The sequence below is a fragment of the Apteryx rowi genome, unplaced genomic scaffold, assembly GCF_003343035.1.
Source record: "Apteryx rowi isolate R43461 unplaced genomic scaffold, aptRow1 scaffold_148, whole genome shotgun sequence".
NCBI lineage: Eukaryota > Metazoa > Chordata > Aves > Apterygiformes > Apterygidae > Apteryx > Apteryx rowi.
This window is the reverse complement of record NW_020447730.1, coordinates 1370838-1392828: the sequence shown is the minus strand read 5'-3', so window position 1 is coordinate 1392828 and position 21991 is coordinate 1370838. Positions and strand designations below refer to the sequence as shown.

Sequence of the window (21991 nt, the reverse complement as noted above, 5' to 3'; positions counted from 1 at the left end):
TTGCCAACCCTGTTTCCTCCGCCAAAGGAGAAGCCTCCAGGTCCAGGCGCAACCGTCGCAGGACAGGAGGGTGCCGAATCCCGACGGGGGCACCCAGCAGGGCGAAGGGCGCGCCGAGCTTGCGGGAAAAGGGCTCCGAGTCGGGACACGCTGCGGTTTCGCGGCGAGGCTATCACGCTGGCGAGGGGCGTTGCTGCCTGCCCGACTCGTCTGCGTGCCGCCGCGTGCCGGGGGCTGATTCGGGAAGGGCTGGTCGACGGCTTTTAATTTTCCCGGCCGACGGTAATTGGAAAGCAATTCCTCCCTGCACCTCTCTGTGTTATTAGGAATCGAGGGGGGGATCATTTGCGACCAGCGTGGGGGTTTTTTCCCCATCGCACTGGGAATGACTATCAACAAGGGGTGGTTTCCACAAGGAGGTGGCAGTGAGTAGGAGGAGGAGAAACCATCCCACCTCGCAATCCATCCCCCTCTGTCTCAGCAGCCACCTCAGGCCGCTCCGGAGGAAAAAGCTGGAAGCAAGCTGGGGTTTTCCATGCAGCATCGACCTTGGGGGCTAGTGGTCCTTCTGCAAAGTGGTTTGGTACCCACCGAGATGGAGGGCACCAGTGGCATTGCAAAGCCCCCCAGGCCTGCAGCCTGTGCTGAACCGTGCAGGAATATTCCTGCAAGCATAGGGTGAAATCTTGAGACCCAACACTGGGCAACAGCCTGGATCGCAAGGGTGTAGAGGACAGAGAGGGAAACCGGGTGAGAGCACAGGGTCTGGATGGTGGAGGAAGTTTGAGGAGGGGGAGAGACCCCCAAACGTCCTCTTGACATGGGGCCATTAACTTGGAACAACTCCCTTTCTCCAGAGTTGGACTTCTCTGGGCGATGTTGTCTATAACTTGATGCCACCAGAGAAGACCTGTGTGTGGGGCTCATAGCAGAAAATACTCAGAGCATGTTTTCTCCTCTCCCCTCTTAACGTTGCCCACACATCAAGGGTGGGTTATGGTGTCCTTTAAACCCAGCCTGTTGGGTATGTTGAGCTCCTGGAGCCGTCCGAGCACCTCAGCCCTGTTCTTCACCCCCAAACGTCCGTCGACACCACCGCGGCCGGTCGGCGTTGTGCAAGAGGCGCCGGTGATGCAAAGCGGACCTGGAGGGGCCCTGCCCGTGCCCTTTGGTCAGGGCCGCGGCACGGCAGGGCGCGCGGTGCCCCTGGGCTGCTCGCTGCCACCTCTCGCCCACATCCCATCGCCAGGAAGGGCACAAATCGGAGAACGGCATTCAGATGCGGGGGGAAACGGGGAGGTCGAAAGGCAGCGAGACCAGGGCCCAAAGCCGGTGGGCGGCTTCTGAAAATAACGTCACCGGCTGCTATTATTATTATTATTATTATTATTATTATTATTATTATCATTTCTTCCCAAGGATGCGCCCAGGGAAACGCGAGCAGCTCGGAAACACCCGGCTGGAGGCCGCGCTGCCGGGAGCCGCGTCGCCGCGCCGCGGGGACCTACCCACTTTTCCCAAATCCCGGCCGCGCTCGCCGGCTTCCCCCCATCCCGCTCCACCCCGGGGCCTCCCGGCGCGGCGGCGCGCGGAGCCAGGGCAGCACTGGCGCGCTGCGATTCGGGAGGCGGCCAGCTCCAGCGAGCGCGTTAGGGTTCCCCGCGGAGTCGCTCGCCTGCGCTCGCCCCCCTCCGCCGCTTCCCCGAGCTGGTGCCCGGGATCGGGAATCGAGCCGGGGTCTGCGGAGGGCCCTCTCCTAGCTCGCAGCGAAGCGCCTTCCTCGGAGCCGCCTCTCTTTTCCCCCCCTCCGCCCCAAGATTTATTGGTTTTGCTTCGAATCCAAGGCAGGAAAAAAACCTCTGACGTCGGCGCGGCGCTTGCGAGCTCCTCGCCGCCGGCAGGGCAAGGGGGCGGAGGGGATATCCCAGATCATAAAACCGGGATCTCGCTTCGAGCGAGGCCCGGGGTCCCTCCATCCGCCCCGCGGCTGCCAGGTCTCTCCGTCCCATCCCGTGTCTGGATTGGGGTGAGGGAAGGACAAGGGGCTGTGGTTGGAAGGGGGGGGGGGGATCCTTTTCCGTCCCCCCCCTCGGCGCCGAGAGGCAAATGCAAGATAAAAAAAGGAGCTGATCGAATTACCGGGTGCTCGGGTGCGTTCCCCGGTTGCACAACCCCGTCAAGGCTGGGCCGTTCCTTTTATCTGGCTATCTGTCTGTCTGTCTGCCTGTCTGTCTGATTTTCCTCGTTCCTGTCTCTTTCCTCCCCGTCTCCCAAGTGCCTCCCACTTGCAAATATCCACGCTCACGTCCAACTCGGATGGTGGTATCTTCTCAGCCTCTTTCTCCTCTGCCGAAATCCCACCACGCTTTGAATATGGCCGGTGCTGTCATCCGTGGAGCGGTACGGTGGAGACCAGGAGCTTTTCTGCAATTTTATGCAGGAGCCGGTGTATGACGTGCTAAAAGGTGGTGGAAGGAGATGCATGAAGTGGTTTATCCAAAAAGCGACCTTGCAAGCGCTTTTTGGGGGGCTCCTCGTGCCTGCTGAGCGCTCCCCGCCTGCCTCCCTCTGCACCCACATAGTTTTATCCTTTTCCCTAATGTTTTGCTCAAAAAACAGCCCCATGGCCGCTGCCGCTTCCTGCCCCAGGTGCCCGAGGCGGTTTTCCGGCCGGCGCGACGGGTGGCCGGCCGCCCTGGCCGCGGATACCCGCCTGCTCCTTCCGGCCCTGTACCTGGAGCAGGACTTCCCAGCTGCTGCTTATAGCTCTGCCTGCAGATGTTGGCTGCTGCTAGGGGATTTTTGGTTTGTTTTCTTCTTTCTCCTCCCGGATCTTTCATGTTTGGTTCCTGTTTCCTTCCGCACGCGCTACCGGAGGAAATTGCGGCGTGTTTGCTTCCCTCTGACCGGAGCCTCACTGTGGTCGCAGCCTGGATCCGGTGCATTTCCGTGTCCTCCTCCCCATGGCTACGCGCCCAAGCCCCATGGACCTAGTTGCCCTGCTCCAAGACGCAAGTCGCTTTGCTTTTGCATCTCCCTTGCCATGCTTGGTGAAAACACACAGTTAAACTTTTAAAAACAAAATTTTGGGGTTACATCAGCTTCAGTGCTGTGCTTTCCTGCTGCGGCAGTGGGGCAAGTGGCGGTGGGGCTCTCGGACCCCCATCTTGCATCACGATGAGCTTTGTGAAAGCATCACCCTGCAGCTCGGCATCCCTCTTTCATCTGCTCTTTTCTTTTTGGCTGATGTCAACCGTAGTCCTCTGGGACCACAGCGTGAGCGCAGCCATGGAGGAATCCTGCAAAACTCTTACGGAAGAACATCTGGGAAAGCTCAGAAGTGTGCGTGAAATTTTCAGGAGTGTCAGGGTGGAAATGCTCTTGGTAGAGTTGAGGTTGGGAGGAGAGAGGGAAGTACTTAATTACTAGTAAGGGCAAAGGGCCGGTCGGTGTCTCGCTGTGTGGGTTGAAACTAGGACAGAAGTCAAGCAAATATAACGCAAATTGGTGTTTTGTTAGGCTTTTCTGAAAGTCAACTTTGAAAATTAAATGTGCTCACTCCTGAGATACCTATATTTATACACGAGTAAGTACATATTGTTTGTGTAAATAAGACCTTTTGTTACAAGTGCCACTGCTGGAAAAGCATGTGGAGTGAAAATTTGGCTCTGCAAAGCTTCCTTTTCCTTTGCTTAGGGAGTTACTGTGTTTAGGAAAGCATGACCTGACTTTATCAGCTCTCCATGTCCCGCTACTCCAAGCGACACTGAACCTCGGCCGTTCCAGCAAAGTAGCTGACAAGTTTGGCATTTGCTAATCGGTCCCGTCAAGCCGTGGAATTAATGCTGCAGTGAGGCACCTTCGGGGAGGTTTGCTGGGAGGCAGGAGGGAGAGAAGCCCGCACTGTCCGGGCTTCGGCCATGCAGGTGGAAAGGGGCACGGCGCTTGGTTATTCACAGAGGGCATTTCGCTAGAAACTTGCTGGCGTACATAAGATTTCGTTCCCGATTTCGCCCGTAGGATCCATGTCCTGCACCGCTTTTGGCTGCTGTGAGTCAACGCATCAGTACCAGAGATAGGGTGAGCTGCCGCCACTCCGAGCAGCTCTGATAGTGGTCGGGCACTCTTTGGACAAGAGTGCCCGCCTCTTGACATGTCCCTCTCTGCTGGCACGTTGGTGGCCAAAAGGAGGACCTGGACTCTTCATTTTGCACAGAGGTGCCAGAAGAAACATCAGACCCTTCTGCTGGGGAGGAAACTTGGGTAACCAAGGAGAACCTCATGATTTAAGCAAGCCGGGCCATTAAGATGGAAATAAGATACTTAGGTTTGTCCGTGGGAGAAGCTGAAGGACGAGCAGACCTGTGTAGCACGGGTGCAAACATCCTTCGGAAAGAGGTGAAGGTGGGCTCAGGTTGCGACAGTGGGAAAGTCCCAGGATGGCTGGGTCTCCTTGAGGCCAGGTATTGAAGTCACTCGGGCTCCTTGGCCAAGGGGTCTCCTGGCTCTGCTCGGAGGAGATGGCTTGCCGTTGGTGGGAAACCATTGTCCCTGTCCTCCAAGGCCATGCAGATTATTTTCTGGCCATTGCATTGCTCTCTTGCCATGTCGGAGAGCTTTCGTGCTGGATCCTTGCCAGGCTCTTGGCTATGAAACTTCTTGTATGTTTGAATTTCTAGAAAAGGGCTCCCAGTGGTAAATAGGAGATGTTGAAAGATTTCTGGCTTCCGGCTTCACTTGAGGACTCGCACATGGGTCTGGGTTGTCCAAGCTGCCCATCTCGGCGTTTCTTAGCTCATGCAAAGGGCACGGTCCTCTCTTGTGGGATGCCGGAGCTGCGGGGCTCTTCCCTAGGAAGTAGGGACTTGTTTTGGACCAAGATTGCTTCATCCGTCTAAGTGTGCTGGAGTACCCATACGGGTCCAAAGAGCAAATTTTAGGCCTCAGTTTAATTCAGAGGAAAGCTACAGGCAAGCTCTTGGACCCTTTGATCAGCAGGCAGGGACGGAGCTGGGGAATGCAGTGCTGACCTGAAAGAGGGGAGCAAAAGGGGAACGGGGCAGGCTCAGAGACGCCGTTGATGATGCCCGCTTATCGCGTGCTGCGATCACTGCCGGCGGAGGCTCCGGCAGAGCAGGCTGGGCGCAAAACTTAATTGCAATTCACCCAGTGCGCATTTCTTCCAGGGGCTTTAAATGAAACAAGCCCGTGGTGCACCACCGCTTCAAACAGCTCCGACACGGAAATTAATGCCAGCGCCTGCGTAAATTGAAAGGCGAACGCCTCTGCTGAAGGCAGCTCGTAGCGGGCGGAAGCCCTCGCTCGGCGCGGCAAAACCACCGGCGTTTCTGGGCGGCGCGGGAGCAGCCGAGGCGAGTCTCGGGCTCGTTACCCCGGACGGTCGCTCGGGGCTTGGCGAGCTTCCCCTGCCCCGCAGCCCCTTGCACGCGCGGCTCGAAGGGCACGCGCGCTCGCCGGCGGCGGTCGGGCGTGCTCCGTCGCTCCTGTTTCCGCACGGTTGCCCCACACCGCGGACGTCGGCGTGCGGAGGCAAGGTAGCGGGGTTGCCTCGCAGCCGAGCAGAACGTTGCTTGTCATCTTCCTTCTTCCCTCGGCAGGTTATTGATATTAGCTGAAACATCCTTTTCCACGTTGTTCTGCCGTACTTAATATGGTAATCGGCATCGCAGCCCGGGTAGCTGGGGATGATTTGTGATTGAAAAGCCATTAAGAGTTTACGGGCTTGGGGCCGTATTGCCAGGATGTGCATTTTGCCAAAATACTTGAAATGCTTCCACTGAAAATTAGACCTTGTGGGAAATGACTGCTCGCTTTTCTCCTCCGCGGTCGCTTCCCATCGAATCTCCATTACTGGCAGCAAAAGCAGCCAAGCCAATAAAAAATTATATCGTATACAGAGCGCGTATGGAGTACGAGCCGCGGGTTGGAGGACAGCGGCGCAGAGTTCCCAGCGAGCTACAGCTCCCGAAGTGCAGCGCAGGCTTGGAGCTCGCCGCGGCCGCTAGTCCCACGGCGGGGCAGGACCGGCGTCGTGCATCGTTTGCCGTATTTCTCAGCGGGTTGCCGTGATCTGTGCGCGGGGCGTTTGGGCATTTCCAGCGAGGAGCGGCAGGTTTTGCGCTGACGCTGCGCGGCGGCCGGCTAAAACGCGGTTGCAGATAGCGTCGGGTTGTTTGGGGGAGAAGTTCTTCCTCGCTGCTTTTCCTTCAGCCCCACCAGCACCTCCTGCTTCTCGCACGAACGCGCCGGTCCTGCGGCTCCGTCCCGCGGCTCGCGGTGACAGCGGCACTTAAAAAGCAAGACGGGAATTTGTAACGTGGCCGCTGCCACCCAGCTGGAGACACCTGGAAAGGACCTGGACTTCTGTTCAGTGAGCGCTGAGCACCTTGGCCCCAAAAATCAGCTCTCCTTGAAATGCACCTTGCCGGAGGTTGAAGAAACACCCTCCCCGGCACCGAAAATAGCTGCTCACGGTTAGACTTCTGCGTCACGTGGGGCTGGGACACGAGGGCAAAGCAAGCAGGGAGGCAGGGGACCCCGCGCGGCTCTTCCCAGCCGATGCTCCGTGCCGTCTGTCCCAGGAGCACCTCAAAGCCGGCGGCGTAATTGAAATCACGCTCGGTAGATGTTGCTTTTCAGGGCGGCGGGCGGGCACTGGGACGTACCTCTGACCTTCAGCCTTGCATGAGGAGCTGCGCCCGGAGGTCTCGGGGCCGGAGGAAGCCTCCTCCCGCGTGCGAAAGCCTTGCAGCGTGTTTTGAAACGCCGCTTTTAATTAAAAGCGGCGTTTTTGTTCCCATTTCCTGCTGGCAGCAGCTGCTACGGCTGGAGCTGCGCCGCGGAGGACACGGCGTCCCCCGCTCCGGCCCTCTCCTCCGGATCTTTTCAGCTCCCTCGCCATTTATTTATTTTTCTGCTTTCTTTTGCAAGCTAATACGTGGGGAAGCAGCTCGGGCGGCTCTCTTAAGGCTAATTTAGTCCTCGCCGACGTTTTGCACCCCTCCCTCCCGCCGCGGGATGCCCGGTGCCCCGTAGCGATGCGCGGCTGCAAAAGGCAAAGCGTCAAGCGTAGCGAGACGGACGTGTGGGGGTACGTGGGGTTGACCGGGGGTGGCCTGGACCACCAGAGGATTGATTCTTCTTGCCCAAATCACAGCTGCCGTGCGAGCCCCAGAGCAGGCAGTGACAGGGGCCGAGTTAATAAGCCACGTGGCTTCGCTTGGAAAACRTCAGGCTGTTCCTGCTGGTCTGTATTCAGCCCCCCAAACTAGTCCGACCCGTCTGGGTCAAGCTGGAGTATCAACCCCTCCGGAAAAACCTCTGTTCAGGGCTGCTTAACCGAGCGGACTCAAAATCTGCGGTCTTTGAGCCTGCAAAACCCCCAAACGACTCGACGCTGCCCCATGAGCAGGCTGCAGCGGTGGGTGGGATGCTGCTCGTCCGCGGGGACCTGCCGTCGGAGCAAGCGTTTTGGGTGCAAAGGAGGCTGTTTCCCAAAGCCCGGTGGATCCTCAGATCGGCTGAAAGTGCTTCAGCGGAGAAGCCGCAGGGCCGATCCTTGGGCCCGCCAGGGAGGCCTGAAGGGGGCAATTAGAGCCTCTAACGACGCGGCAGGAGCTGAAATGAGATGCTCCTTCGCATCCTTCATCCCGAGGCAGGTGCAAAGCGATGAGCTGCTGTTTTTTGGGGGGGAAAAAAAAAACCATCAGTATCGCACAGAAACGCTGCGGGGGAAAGATGGGTTGTGTCTGCGAGTCGGCGATTTGGGGTGATTCCCGCTTTCCGGCGGCTCCTCTCTTGGCACGGGCGCCTGCGTCTGCGGAGCTGCTGCTCCTCCCGTCCCTTTGAAGCGCTTCAGTCGTAACCTCTCTTTTTCTTGAAAGCAAACAGCGGGAAAAAAAGAAAACGGAGAGGATGCCCGCGAGCTTCTCGTGGGAAACGCTTGCTTCCCGGGTTTCGGGCGCTCTTCTCCGCRCCCGCCGACAGCTCTGCCCTCGGCGTGGGCCGACCGCCGACCCTGCGGGAGCCGTCTTGCAGAATTCAACCCCGAATAACGCCCTCCGCCGAGAAAAACTTTCCTGCRGTTTCAGGCTAGAGGTGCCTCCGTAACATCAGCGGAAAGGACGAAGTTTGGCGAAAAGGCTGGCAGCGAATCTCAAATTTTCCGTTCCCTGAGACGATTACYGCACGAATCGCAACCTCTGCTCTTTCCGAACAGGTTTCCCCCCTGCCTTTCCCCGGTCCCGGCTCGAGGATTCACAGCACGTGAGTCGGTGCAGAGATTTGCCGCTCCCTGCTGAACTTGGCTCATATTTCGGCCAGAGGCGGGTATTTGCGCTCAGCCGAAATTTCAGCCTCGGTCAGCCGCTAAAATCTGARTTTTGCTGGAAAATCCCCGCCGGGAAGTCCTGCTCGCGCTCTGCCGTGCCGGCTTGCGGCGAAGCCTTTGCCGCTCTGCACCCGTCTCCGGAGCTTGTATCACCCCTCGCTTTGGTCRGGGGGTGGATTTTACAGCGTGAAAAGGGCTGGGGAGTGACGGTGGYGACAGTAAGGGGGGCCAAAAAAAAGGGCTGACCGAATGCTGGAGGATAAAAATCTGCTCTTAACCCTCCTGTCTCCCCTCCGGCTCTTAACGCGGCGGCACATCGCGAGCGCCGCGACGTTTTCGAGCTGGGCTTGCAGAGCATCCTTGCAGGGCGGATTCTTCTGCTTCTTAATCTYGCTTTTTTTRAAAWAAAGAAAAAAAAAAAGGAGAGGGAACAAACGCGCCCTAACCGAAGGACGTTCATCCAAAGAGCTGCTTGGCGAACCGCGGAGCTGGCTTCGTCCCATCGCCGCGTGGGGATGCAAATGCTAAATAATTCGGGTGCTAGCGGGAGGAAGGCTCGCGATTTCAACAGCCAAGGGGGGCAAGTTGCGGTGGGAAAGCAGCCGCGCTTCTCGTGCCGCGTTGCCTGCTCCCTGGCCTTTTTCTTCCTTTTTTTTTTCTTTTCGTTGCTTTATTTTTTTTAATCCCCCCGGGGCGACAGCAGAAAAAGGGGCCCCATATGTTTTCCCTTTTCCGGGAGAGGGAAAGCCGGTGCAAACGGCCGGCGGGAACCTGTTTTTTCCCCTTGGCTGCTGTCGCGTTTGCAGCTCGCCCGTCAACCCGACCCCGCGCCGTTCGGCGGACGYGAGGCTTTAAATAGAGCGAGCAGGTGTCTGCCGCGCGAGTAACGGGACACTCTGCTCTTCGGGCCAGGAACGTAGGGGTTTCCCATCCTTGGACATCGGCGAGACCGTGACRCAAGGGACGGCCACCACCGTTGGCGGTGATGGAGAAGACTGTCCCTCGGCTGGCCTGGCGCTGGTTGCCCCTTGCTTGGCTTGACCCCTCCTGGGCGATGGCCAACTCAAGAAGGGGATGGTGGTGTCCTTCATCCTTTTGAACCATCTCCTCCAAAACAAGGGTTGTCCCTGCAGTGGGCGCAGCGGGTCGAAGTCCGAAGGCGTAAACGGTTTTTGCTGTTCATGCAAGAAGCGCAGACCAGGTGGTCTGGTGGGAAGACCTCGGTCCGCATCTTGCATGTCCTTCCCTCGCCTCTGCAAGGTGTTTGAGTGAGGCAGTCGGTGCTCGGCACGCGTCCCAGCCCGGCTCCCACCATCCTCCCGGCCCCGTTTTCCTGAAAACAGGCACCGCCCACGTTTCGGCTCCACACCGCCGCCCTCCCACGTTTCGGGCATCGGCTGCAAGCGGGAAGAAAACCGAGCGGAGCATTTGCTCGCCCGTGTCGGTTTACTTATGTGCTTATGTTCTATTTTGAGGATCTGGCCGCCCGGCGCTAAGCAGCCGGTGACCCGGGCAAGGTACGAGCTTCAAAACAAGAGTCCGGCCGATAACGCCCGGCCGCTCCGCAGGGTCGGAGAGGGACGCCGGGCGCCCTCGCTGCCCGGGCCCCTTCCCGCGCCGTCCGTCGGCTCTTTGCCAGCGTAACCCCGGTAGGAATTGATGCTCCTTTACATTTTTTTTTATTTTTTCCCCCCTTTTTTCGCTCTGGTGAGATAATTAAGCGGCGGGAACGGCTCGCGGTGCTGGGTTAGCGGGCGCTGCCGACCGTGCCGGCTGCTCCTGCGGCTTTTTGGGAGGCTGCTGCGGGGGGAAGGGTTAAAATATCCCGCGAGGAAGGAGCGCGATCCGGGGCAAACCTGCTGCATTTCTCCTTGCGGCTTCCATCCTCGGAGGGGAAGGGACGCCTTGCTCCGCTCTCCCCCCCTTTCCACAGGGAAAAGCTCCTTTGCAAACAGCTCAGTTGACCTAAGAGCATTAGGGAGGCGTTTGCCGGACGCGACCCGTTTTGATCCCAAACACCTGCAAAGAGAGGGCAGATCCGTGCTGCAAACCCGCGCTTCCTCCCCTGGACGGGACGGGAAGGATGCAGGATAAGGGCCGCGCGTCTCCGAGAGGGACGGGGACGGAAATATAACGGAGCCGCAGGGCCGGTGCGCAAGGGGGGGGGAGCCGGATGCGCCCCCGGCTCAGCCCCGAAATCCGGTGGCACGCTGCCACCCGGGCTCCCGGGATGTGCTCTCCCGGCAGCGGGAGCTCGGCTTTCCTCTCTTCTTGGCGCCGCTGCGGAAACGTGGCCGAGTCGCGCCAAAACGCGGGCGGCCGCGCGGGGATTAGGGGGAGCGCGTGCCCGGCTGGGAGCGACGCCGGATTCGGGGCTCTCGCYGGCGCGTCCGCCTCGGCCGACTCTTATCCTGAAGCTCATCCCGGCTTCGGAGCATCCCGGCGCGAGCCGGCGGCGGTGGCACCGGGGCGGTTTCATCCCCTCTTGTCGCTCCCCCCCCCCTTCCCCGCCGCGACATCCCCGGGGTTATTTCGAGCCCGGCGCCGGGGGCGAGCTCACGGCTCTCTCTCTCTTTTCCTCCCCTTGCAGCCGCTCTCCGACGGGCCCCGGGATCGATGGAGGCGCCGGGAAGCGCCTCGGAGCACCGCGACGCCCGGCATCGCGCCCCGTGAAGCGGCGCCCGGCCCTCGGATTTAACCATTCAAGGCTCCCGCGCATGGCTCGCCCGACCCGGGGACTTGTGCCGGCCGCCGCGGCCCCGTAGGCTCCGGGCTCCCGTCGCCGCTCCCAAGTACTCCACATATCCCGATGGGGTAACGTGACGGAGGGGGGGGACCGTCGCGCCGGCAGCATCCCCATGCGGAGGCCTTCGTAGGGAGCGGGCGGCACCGGCGCCTGGCGAGGACGGCGGCGCCCGCCTGTGCGCGCCGAGGGAGCCGACACTACAGCAAAGGGATTTTTTTTTTAATTTTTATTATTATTATTATTATTATTATTATTGTCATTATTATTATTATTATTATTATTGTTTGGCTTTTACCACAGGGTCTGCCGGGGAGGGGGGGGGCGCGGTGCGGCGAGGAATCCCACGCGCTCCCGAGAGCTGGGAATATTTGCACAACGTTTGTATATTGAGTTCCCGAATTTTTTTTTTAATTTTTTTTTAAGCGCCGAGCTTTTTTTTTTTTCCCCCTCCACGCACGCTTTTTCTTTTTTTTGTTGTTTTTTTTGTTGTTTTTTTTTGTTTTGTTTTGCCCCCCCCCACCACTACTCTGTATCACCGTCCTCCTCGGATCCTGCCATGGCCCGGATGAACCGTCCCGCGCCGGTGGAGGTCTGCTACAAGAACATGCGGTTCCTGATCACCCACAACCCCACCAAYGCCACGCTCAGCACCTTCTTGGAGGTAAGGAGGGGAGGTCGGAAGGGATCCCGGTTTCGGGGCTAAAAGCCACGCTTTTGCCGTCGCGGGGCTCAATCGGGGGTCTGCCCTGGCACCCTTGGTGGCCGGGAGCGGGGCTAGATCCGGCTCCACGGAGGCGGCGGAGCCTCTCCTCAAGCAGGTTGCGTCCTCCTGCYGGACCGTGGTGGCCCTGGGCCGTTTCGGGGCAGGGCGTTTTGGGAACGCGGAGGAGGAGCGGGGCTTCCCCGTCGGCGTCGCGTCTCCTGCAGCCGCTCTCCCTGCCTCTCGGTAAGGACTTTGCATCTCCGAAGCCCTGCAGACCCTCCTGCACCCGCTCTCCGGAGACGGCCATCCCCTTCCTCGCAACCCGGCCCGGAAAACGCTGTGCCGGCTGCAGCCGCCTGCGTGCGTTCGGCGTTGCAACGGAGACGGGACTCATCTGCTCCGTGCCCGCGCACACCGGGCAGGAGGCGACTGGGAACACGCCAGCTCCAGTGGGGAGAAAATGAACCTCTCCTCCAGCCTAGCTAGTCCTAACTTTCCATGAAGCCCCGGAGTGCAAAGAGATTTGCCGCGGTCCGGCAAGCGCGCGAGGGGAAGGGATCATGCCGGCCCTCCGCGAGAAGCCGCGGAGATGATCTCGTGCAATGCGCCGCGCGGCCGATACGCCGGCACSTAATCCAGGGCCGATCCACGCTCCAGGTGATAAGCCGCGCTGGAAAAGGACCAAGTCCCTGCCTGCCTGCAGCGTTCAAGCAATTACTTGTGGGATGTGGCAGCAAGACACCTAAGTCGGTGAAGAAGGAGCCCCGAGGAATTTGCACGATGCCGACTGCCTTCGGCTTGGCTACGTCGAGCGGTGGCCACGGAAGTCCAAAGCAGTTGTCCTGCGTTTCGGCAGCGGTTTAAACAGCTCCGTGCATGAGCATCGCTCCTTTTTTTTGGTGCCCGTGTCGGGGAGAGGAGCCCTAGCTCCTTTATTTTGGGTGTCACTTTAGAGCGGAGCTTCGGCATTCCCACGGAGCGGCGCAGGGCGTTGCGGGCGTCCGGCTGCAACGGCCGCGCGTCCGTCCGTCGTCACCTCGCCGGCACCGGCGTGCGCCCGCTGCCCTTTCAGCTCGGGGAGATGGGGGCCGGTCGGGAAGTGCACGCTGGAAAAGAAGAAATTGCAAAACGAGGCTCTTCCAGCTTTGGAAAAGGTTATACAGCCCCTTCTGATAGTTACTGTAATAACTCGGGTTCTGCTAAGCTTCAAAATTTGCTCTCCGAGGCTCTGACCTCAGCAGCTGCGTGTCCGGAGAGAAGCAGCACTCAGATCCCGCACACGTTGCTAAAAGGGACGTGGCCGGGTTTATATCTGGTCAAAAAGCGTTGAAAAGCTCCTGCCCCATCACCGCTGCTGGATTGCCGCCGGTTCCCCAGGGGTTTTTCCTCTCCTGTTCCTGGGTGACCTATTGCAGCGGCCCGGGAGACGCGGCCCCTACGCGGGAACCGGCAAACCGGMTTTTTTTCCCTCTTCCCGGAACGACTTCCCTCGACTCGCAGGGATGGCGAGGATTAATTTTACCGGGGCTGATAAATCGTTGCAAGCTGGCGGTCATTTGAGAAATATATTGCGCTTAAGYGCTTTAGCGGTAGCCCGGTCTCGGCATCGGGCTTCGGTGGCCCCCGCTGCGACGGAGGGCAGAAGTAGCGCCCGAGCGAAGCGAACCCTTGAGTCACTCTTTTCCCTGGAAACGGTCTGGGGTTTTTTCRGAATACCTTGGCGGATTAAAAACAMCCCCCCCTCCTCTCCTCCCTCCCCAGGACCTGAAGAAGTACGGGGCCACCACRGTCGTGCGGGTGTGCGAGGTGACCTACGACAAGACGCCCCTGGAGAAGGACGGCATCACCGTCATGGTAGGTGGGCGGCGGGGCGCGGGGCAAACTCGCTCGGCTTTTCCTACGGCCCGGGGCAAACGGTTTTGGCGTTGGGGGGCGCGGGGGGGGCTTTGCCCTTCCCCGGGGCTGCAGCAATTCGCCCTCCGAGACGCGTTTGAAGGTGAAAAGCGCTTTGCTCACTGGTGATGACGCCAGGCGCCGGTCAAGCGTTGCCCGCTGCTCGGCGCCCTTCATAAGCAGACGCGTTTTGCTTCGGGTGAGCATCCTCTGTACCCCAAAAGGGAGTTTTTTCCAGCTCAGAGAAGCGCAGGGAGGAAGGTGTCCAGGCTGGCAGGTCAGGGTCACCTCCAGAGTGTCAAATATATGTAAAAATAGCCGGCAAGCCGCTCTGCCCTTCGATAACTGTGTGCTTCCCGCTGTCGAGCTCAGCAGCCTGCTCTGCTCCGGCCAGGGAAGAGCTATTTTGAGAGCGGTTGCTTCGATTACAGCTCTAGGGCCTGAAATCCAAGATCAGCACAGTGAGATTTCGGTCTGCTGCTACTAGACAGAGAGCAAATTGTGCCCTCCGAGCCCGGGAGCTCTGCGCGGGCACGAGATTGCTTTTATATCCAAACACCGGCGGATTTTGCCGCGAACGCTCCCCGAGGCCGGTCCTGCCCAGGAGCGCTCGGCGAGAGGTGGGTCGCTCCCCGCTGCGAATTCCCGGTGTGGGGCTGCAATTCAGCTGGGACTTTAAAATAAAGAAGGAGCTGCCCACGCACTCGAAACTGTGACTCATGCAGCCGAGTTGGCAGGCGCTGCCAGCTCTGCCTATCGCTCCGGCTTTAAAGCATCCAGGGTGTTAGAGCGCCTGATCCCACGTGGAGGAGGCGAGTCATTCCTATGCGTTATCTTATCCAGGGGGTATAAAAACTRTGCTACTTTTTTTTTTCTTTTTTTTGCACTTTCAGCAGTTGGCGGTGTGCAGCTTTGGGAAATCAAAGGGAGCRAGGAACGAGCGGAAAAAAAAAAAAAAAGACAAGGATGCTTTTAAATGCCTGGGCTGTATCTTTAATGATAAGTGATGGGAGATGATGTCAGGCGTGATTGCCACGCTCGGGAATTTGCTCAGCCCTCGTGCAGGCTGTGCCAGGTGATGTGAGGCCCGCTTCCCAGCCCCGTGTGGGAGACGATGAGTAATCGTCGGATAAAAGCGGGGAGCTTTCATCGGGTTGCGTCTGCCTGGAAGAGCAGAGAGAGCCCCGGAGCCTGAGCGCTGCGGAAATGCAGATCCCGGGGTCCTTTGCTGAACTGAGATGTTTCTTCTGGTGGGCTCCAACCTCGCTGTTCCTCTCCCCAGCTGCCAAGTGAGCTTTGTCTCTTATTTAGGAAGTCTTTCGAGATCCTGGTGGTGCAGAGATCTCTCAGGGAACTTGCTGGTTTGGGGAGGCTGAAGCCGTAAAGCTTGTTCTGGTCGAACTGCATTTTCCAGCCAGCCCAGACGATCCTGCGCGATGACCTTCAGGCAGCGCTTAGAAATGGTTTTTCAGTGGGGAGAAGTCACGGCTCGCAGAGCCCCAGAGGCAGCCGGTGAAAATGCTCCGTGTTTCCCAGAGCTGGCTCTTCTGAGGACAGCAAGGATGCACATCTAGAACCACGTGCCTGTGCGCGTGCGTGTCTAGATGCGTCCACAGCCCTCGCTTTTCGAGCAGACGCCCGCTAACTCGGCACGCTCAGACTGCCGTATCCGTCGGGACTCTTCTGTTCATCGCCGCCACCAGGAACAGGGTGAAGGGCAGAGTTTGGTCTGTAAAAGGTCGGAGACTAAGTCCTACATACAGGATCTATATATAGGATGTAGATATCTATATAGGTTATCCTATATAGAGGTATCTATATAGATCTAGCCTATATTGAGATATCTATATCCTATATATCTGTAGACAGCTCTATCTATATAGGTGCAGATGCATCTCTCTATGCATCTCTATGTCTACATATGTACATATCCGATATATCTATAGATAGACTATGTATCCTGGCTCTGGTCCTCCAACCTCCTCCTGACACTGTAACAGCAGCGGAGTTGCAGTGCGCAGACGTCCGCAGCCGCGGTACCTAACCGTGCAGCAGTCCAGGCCCGGCACGCTCCCCTGGCGTTTGGACCGTGTGGCTTTGGATGCGTCTTCTCCTTTCGGCACCTCTGCGTGCCGTAGGAGTTTTGGAGCAACGTATAAAACTAACGCCGCTGGCTCAGTTGGGGATTGCATGGGCCACGCGCAGAGCTGGAAGTCTCCTATTGCAGATCTGCAAAAACCGAGCCGTGCGTGTGGCCTTTGCAGCCTCCAATAATTGGCAAAGACAGTATAATTGCAGTAAGTGCGAATGGGTGTGAGCTGTAAGTGCTTAATTGCAGCCTGCTTTGATGCCGGGTAGGATTGTAAGTAGTGATTACTGAGTCTTGCCTGGAAGAGGCATCCCAGCCGGGTCCAGTCCTGTGCCACGCCGTGTGTATCTGCTCCTTTTTCCGGCCACGTCTTCTCCGTCTGCAGAATATCTCTCTGAAGGCGTCTCAGAGCTGCTTCTCCGCTTTGGAGGAGCACGCTGGGGACGTCTCCAGAGCAAGCGAAGGTGCCGACACCTTGCAAGGCTCTGCAGGGCAGCAGCTCCCTTGACGTTTGCACGGGTGCCATCCCGTCACATTCCCATCGCTCCTGGGGTGGGCAGGGTCTGCTGCTTCAGCAGCTCTTCTTTAAAGTTGGAGATCCGGGCAGAAATCCTGCCGGAGAATCGGCACTTTACGATAGCTGGAGAAAGCTGTATGTTAGGGGATGACTGTGCATCATCCCCAGCGTGAGCCTAGTAAACCAGGCCCCTGGTGACCTGTGTCCTCGGCCAAACTCGTGCTTTCCCCGTGCAGGAGAAGGAGATGGTCTCGCAGTACAAGCACAGGCTCCATAGCGTGGGGTGACTCAGGCATTAGCGTTCCCTAGTGCTGTTTTCCTATCAAAGCCCAAGGCAACTGAAATTGCGTTACCTGTTAGAAAAGGGCAATAAAATAAAGCTTAGCGGCTTTTTGCAGCACCTTGTACCAGCGATGACTCCGGCGCAGCAGCTTAGTGACTCAGTCCTTAAACACGAGGATTACGGCCACGTGCTTGCTGCCCGCCGCGCGCCCYGGGGCTGGTTTTCGCCGTGCTGCATCTCCATCAAGCCTCCCCGCTGGGCCGCCGGCCTCCGTGAGCCGCATCCGTCAGGGCTCCGGTCACCCGGAGACTAACTCTCCGTCTCGGAGCAGGGTTGCAGCAGGCGACCGCAGTGCAAGGTGCCGCATAGCCAGTCGCGCTCGGTGCAGCGGCGAAAGCCCCAGTGTTTAGTCCGTGCGGCTCAAGGACCCTTTCTGATGGCCGGGGAGGTTGTGGCAGAGAGAGAGGGTGGCCGGCAGCTCCTGCAGGCTTTGCGGGGAGGCGTCGGGGCAGCCCCGTCGAGGTCGGGCTGAATCGCGGTTTTCCTCCCGGAGACCTCACAGCGYGTTTGTACCGAAGCTTGTTGTGCAGGAAAGTCTGTACTGAATCAGAAACTTTGCGGGCAAATCTTCCTTTGGATGCTTTGCCCGAGGGCTTAGCCGTCAGAGCGGTGTAATTGCTGGAAAGCACGCCGTTTGGCTCGGCCCCCATCGAGCTCTTTGAAGATGGGCTTTTTTTTTTTTTTTAAGAACCCGTGTTTTCCTTTTAAAGCCAATCTGCACCGAGGCAAGTCGCTTACTCGAAGCTGTTGCATCGCCTTGAGAAAGGGCACCCCGTGTGTACCCAACGGCCACGGCTTGCCTCCCCGTGGGTTTTCACCAAGCCCCTTCGAGTGGCGTGGGACGGGGATGCAGCCCTCCCTGCGTTCAGCGGGGCTTTTTGCTGCTCGCTTACCCACGCGAGCAAGGGAGCTGAGCACGGTTAGGCTCATCTCAGCAGTGAAAGGGGTGCTCGGTAAGCGAGACCCCGCTGCGGGCGAAGCGCCTACCCACAGGGGTCTGACCGGCTGCGCGCTCCTCTCTCACTTCTCTCTCGTCCGTAGGACTGGCCGTTCGACGATGGAGCGCCTCCTCCGAGCAAGATCGTGGAGGACTGGCTCAACTTGCTGAAGACCAAGTTCTGCGAAGACCCCGGCTGCTGCGTGGCGGTTCACTGCGTGGCTGGCCTGGGCCGGTAAGCGAGAGCCGGGGCGCCAAGGGGCTGCGTGCTGCTGGCGCCGGAGCCAGCCGCTCTCCATCCCCTCCTTTAGCAGGAGCGTTGCGTGCAACGCAGCAGGAGGCAAAGACATTAATGAGAAGAAGCTGTAGAAGCTGTGGTGGTGGTGATGGACCCAGGTGGTGGGACTGCGAGACGGACACTGGACAGGCCCTTTTGCCCAGGACATCACTCTCAGAGTTATTGGGGGAGTTTCAGGGGTTAGCGGCACGGTCGTGGGGATGCAAGGGACCTTCCCATGTCTTCTCGGCTGTGACAGGTAGATCCATCCCCAGGTAGATCCATCCACCCAGCTGGGTGATCTCAGGGTCTCTGGTGTGTGTGCGGGCAAGGACGCAGGCAGGGCCCGGGGCGCATGGTGCTGTCCTGCCAGTGCCCGGCAGCGGTTTGGTTTCTGCTGTTAGCTCGTCRTGGGAAGTCTTGTAAGGTGTCGCCCACTAAAGCTGGAAGCTGCTGCCTTTAGCTGCTTCGCCCCTCGCTGCTGCAGACCGGGGAGGTTTGCAGGGAAGAGCAGGGTTGTATTTTGCATGTGTGTTTGCATCCAACTTCACTACAGATAGTTGCTAAAAGCTTCCCAAATCCATGTGCTCGCGAGCAGAAGAGCAGCAAACGGGCGCCAGCTCCGTCCTGTGGGTTTTATCACCTTCAGTGCTGGAACAAGCTGCTCCCTGGGGCAGCTCTTCGGTTGAATTACAAGAAATTGCAAACGAAAAGCCAGCGTTTGCCCTAAACGCTCCGTTATAACGCTGCGTGGGGGCGGTCCCTGCTGCATCCCCCCGTACGGACGGGATAGCAGCGCCCTGGATCCGGGCTGCGGCGCAGGGAGCAAATGCAGCTGGGTGCGTGACTGCCGCTCTCGTTGCCTTTCAGCGCTCCTGTCCTCGTAGCGCTGGCCTTGATCGAGAGCGGCATGAAGTACGAAGACGCCATCCAGTTCATTCGACAGTAAGTAGTCCCCCCCGAGGAGCGGCGTTTAGGTGCCGGGAGAGACACAACTCCACCGCCCGTGTGCTGCTGCCTCGGGCGCTGCTGCGAAACCTCCCCGGGGCAGGAGAGCGGCTTGAATCCGGCAGGGAGCAGGAAAGAGAAAGCCCGGATAGGACCGGCCGGTGCCCTCCGCGCCGTGCCTGAGCGACGTCGTTCACCGCCGCCCTCGCTAGCTATTAATCAGCTCCCAACGCATCGCAGCCGTGAGGTTTTTGCCGCATCCTTGGGGCAGCTGCCTTGCTGCCAGCACGTTTTTTTTTCTCCCAGCCGGCTCGCGGGGTTGTCGGTGCCGGGGATTGCTGCTCGGGGCAATGCGTCCGCGCAAAAGGAGGCGGCCAAGATGCAGCCTTGCCGCGCTGCGAGCGTTTTGCACTGATCTGACTCGACGCCGCTGCTGGGGTCAGCTGCGTTCACGTGTCCCCGTCTCCTCCCCGGGCTGCCTTGAGCGCTCGCCTGCCCTCGCGGTGAACTGCATCAGGGAATCAGGCTGTTTGCAGCCAGCCTGTAATTTTTTTTTTTCCCCCTCCCTTTTTTTTCCTGGATGAGTTTTCAGCTGGGTTAGTGCGATGGAGCGGTGGGACAGGCAGCAGGACCGTGGGTGGGGAGAGCGGGGCAGCCTTGGTGGGGGCAGCATGTGCTTTGCTCAGCTTAGACCAGGGTGAAGCTCCACAGCTGCTCAAGCAGCCTGGCCGAGCGAGCTTTTCAGCTGTGCACATGCATCCGCAGTCTCCAAATCCTCGTGTTGCTCCCGCTGGTGGTTCCCATGGGTTTCTGCACCGAGCTAGGGAACAGGGATGGGTTTGGAGGGGTCTTCTCCTGTCCAAGAGCAGCACCGCTGACTGTTGGGACCTTTCTTCTCTGTGTCTGCAGGAAGCGCCGAGGAGCCATCAACAGCAAGCAGCTCACGTACTTGGAAAAATACCGACCAAAGCAGAGACTCCGATTTAAGGACCCTCATAACCACAAGAACAAATGCTGCATCATGTAACCTCAATGACCTCTTGCCAAAATTCGTGCACACAGACACACGGGCACTCGCACGCATCCCCCCCCCCTGTCCCCGCACACCCCACCCACCACCCCGCTCGCGGGCCCCGCTCCRGGGGCTCGGGCAGGGCAGGGGAGGGGGGGGAGCTCGATGGAGCACCACCGACATGTCCTTGCACCYGGAGCCGAACCCCCCGAGAAAGGCTGTCTCCACCCGCCGCGACCCCGAGGAGGGAAGGCAGCGCTGCCCTGGACTCTTGGCTTTAGCAGGCAATGAATTCACGTGTCGGTTCTTCGTCGCCTTCCTCCCTCCTCCTCCTCCTCCTCCCTCCCTTCCCCTCCCTGGGAGCTGGGAGGTGAGGCCTTTGCACTGAGAGCACGTCCCTGGCGTGAAGAGATGGGTSCCCGCTGCTCTCCCTGGGCGTAGCRGGGCTTGACTGGGGGCGATGCATGGCCAGCCCCGGCCAGGAGCCCCGCGGGACTGYGGGCAGGGCTGTGCCGTCCGAGGAGGGACTGGGGACAGGAGGGCTGGCCCAGCCCAGTGCCGGGTGGCCGAGCATCCCAAGGCAGCAAAACCCTCTCCCCACCTCTTCCCCGTAAATTTGGGCTGCAGGCCAGAGCCGTGGGATGGTGCAGTGGCTTGGGGAGGGGTGGACAGGRGGAAGGTGGTGATGGCAGGGAGAAAGGAAAGAGGTCTCYGCAGGGTGACAGGCAGCGAAWCCGAGATCGAGTCCTCCCAGCATCWTTCCCTTTCTCCTATTCCTTTCCCCGCCACTTCACTGGCTCCCCGCGCTGCCTCCGTGCAGCCGAGGATGGCCCACGTGGGGACTGGAGAGCCGTCTGGGTATGCTCGCTCCCCCGGTTGCCCCTCCGGACCCTGCGGCAGTGAAGCCAGGGCCACCGGGAAGCTCGGGGACAGGGATGGGACTGTGAGGCCCCCGTCTTTGCTGGGAGATGCTGGGGTGTGGGGTCAACACTGTATCCCCGAAGTTTGGGGTGCTCTTATTTATAGCTTCCARATTCAATGCACAATGTTGTCGCTTCTCGCCGGGGTTGCGTCCGGCTGGGACTTTGCTGGGACCGAGCGGTGCATATCGTAGTTYCCCATCCGGTCCCCAGGACGGCCGAGTAGGGCAGGGAGCGTGTCGGAGCAAACCCAGCTTCTGGCTGACAGTGCCGTGAGGGTGCAAAGCACATCTCCGGGCATGTCCACGTCCTGCACCGTAGCATCGGTGTTTGCTGTCCGCGGGGCTGGGGCTCCCGGGGATTTGTTTTTCGGTGCTCCCAGCAAGAGCCCATCACCGAATTTGCCCCTGCCTTTTCCCTCCCCTGTGGCATCTGTAATGCAGCGTGTGGCCCTGTAAGCGCCTGGCACCCCGTAAGCCCCCCCGGGTTGTGCTCTGGGGTGGATGCAGAGCAGCACCTGAGCCGGGACATTAAATGTCTCTCAACCTTCTGCCTTTGAATGCTTTCAGCAGCTGGAGCGGTGGGCACTTAGGGGGCTTTGGGAGTGGTTTGTCTTCTGATGAGGGTAAGAAGAAATTTGCTAATTAAAGGAAAAAAAAAACTATTTGTCTTCCACATGTCCTCTGGCCTTTCTTTCTCCCACCCTGGAGCTGCGTAGGTGACCCAGCAGACAGGCAGTGCGGGCCTCCGGCAAGGGAAAGGGAAGGGGAGAGATGACCCACTAGACAGATTGCCAGGTCGAAGCAGGCTTCCAGGTGTGACCAGGGCATGCTTGGGAGCCAAGGGATGCTCTGGGTGTCCTTTGGACTCACCTGTCATTCACCCCTCAGCTACAGAGGATCGCAAGCGCTGGGGCAATGCAGAAGGCTAGGAGCTAGTCCTCAAGCATCTTGTGGGTTTAGGCCGCCCACCTTGAGATGCCTTCAGTTTCCTGTAGAGGGTATCTCCGTAATGTTTGTGTGCCTTCAGAAATTTGGACCATCTGGAAAGACTTGCTTCCAAGGATTTATTTCTTGGGACCTGCTAGGAAGGCTAGTTAGATCCCATTGGTATCTGCAGAGGTTTTGGGGCCAGCTTTGTGCCACCAAATTAGATCTGAGGAGCTGAGCTGTTTCTAGCTCCACTTCTCCTTGCAGTCCCCTCTGGGAGCCAGCAGCACTGCACTGCAGGGTTGGCCACCAACGAGGGACAAGGTC

General features: G+C 59.0%; 1 protein-coding gene across 1 annotated transcript; it reads left to right on the top strand.

The window, feature by feature from the left end:
- The first annotated feature begins 11316 nt into the window (after positions 1–11316).
- Positions 11317–21685, top strand: PTP4A3 (protein tyrosine phosphatase type IVA, member 3). The gene is made up of 5 exons (XM_026058518.1): positions 11317–11757; positions 13561–13653; positions 17683–17813; positions 18726–18800; positions 19713–21685. Exons 1-5 carry the CDS (start codon positions 11653–11655, stop codon positions 19828–19830), a joined length of 522 nt encoding a protein of 173 aa, XP_025914303.1. The 5' UTR covers positions 11317–11652; the 3' UTR covers positions 19831–21685.
- The last annotated feature ends 306 nt before the right edge of the window (positions 21686–21991 follow it).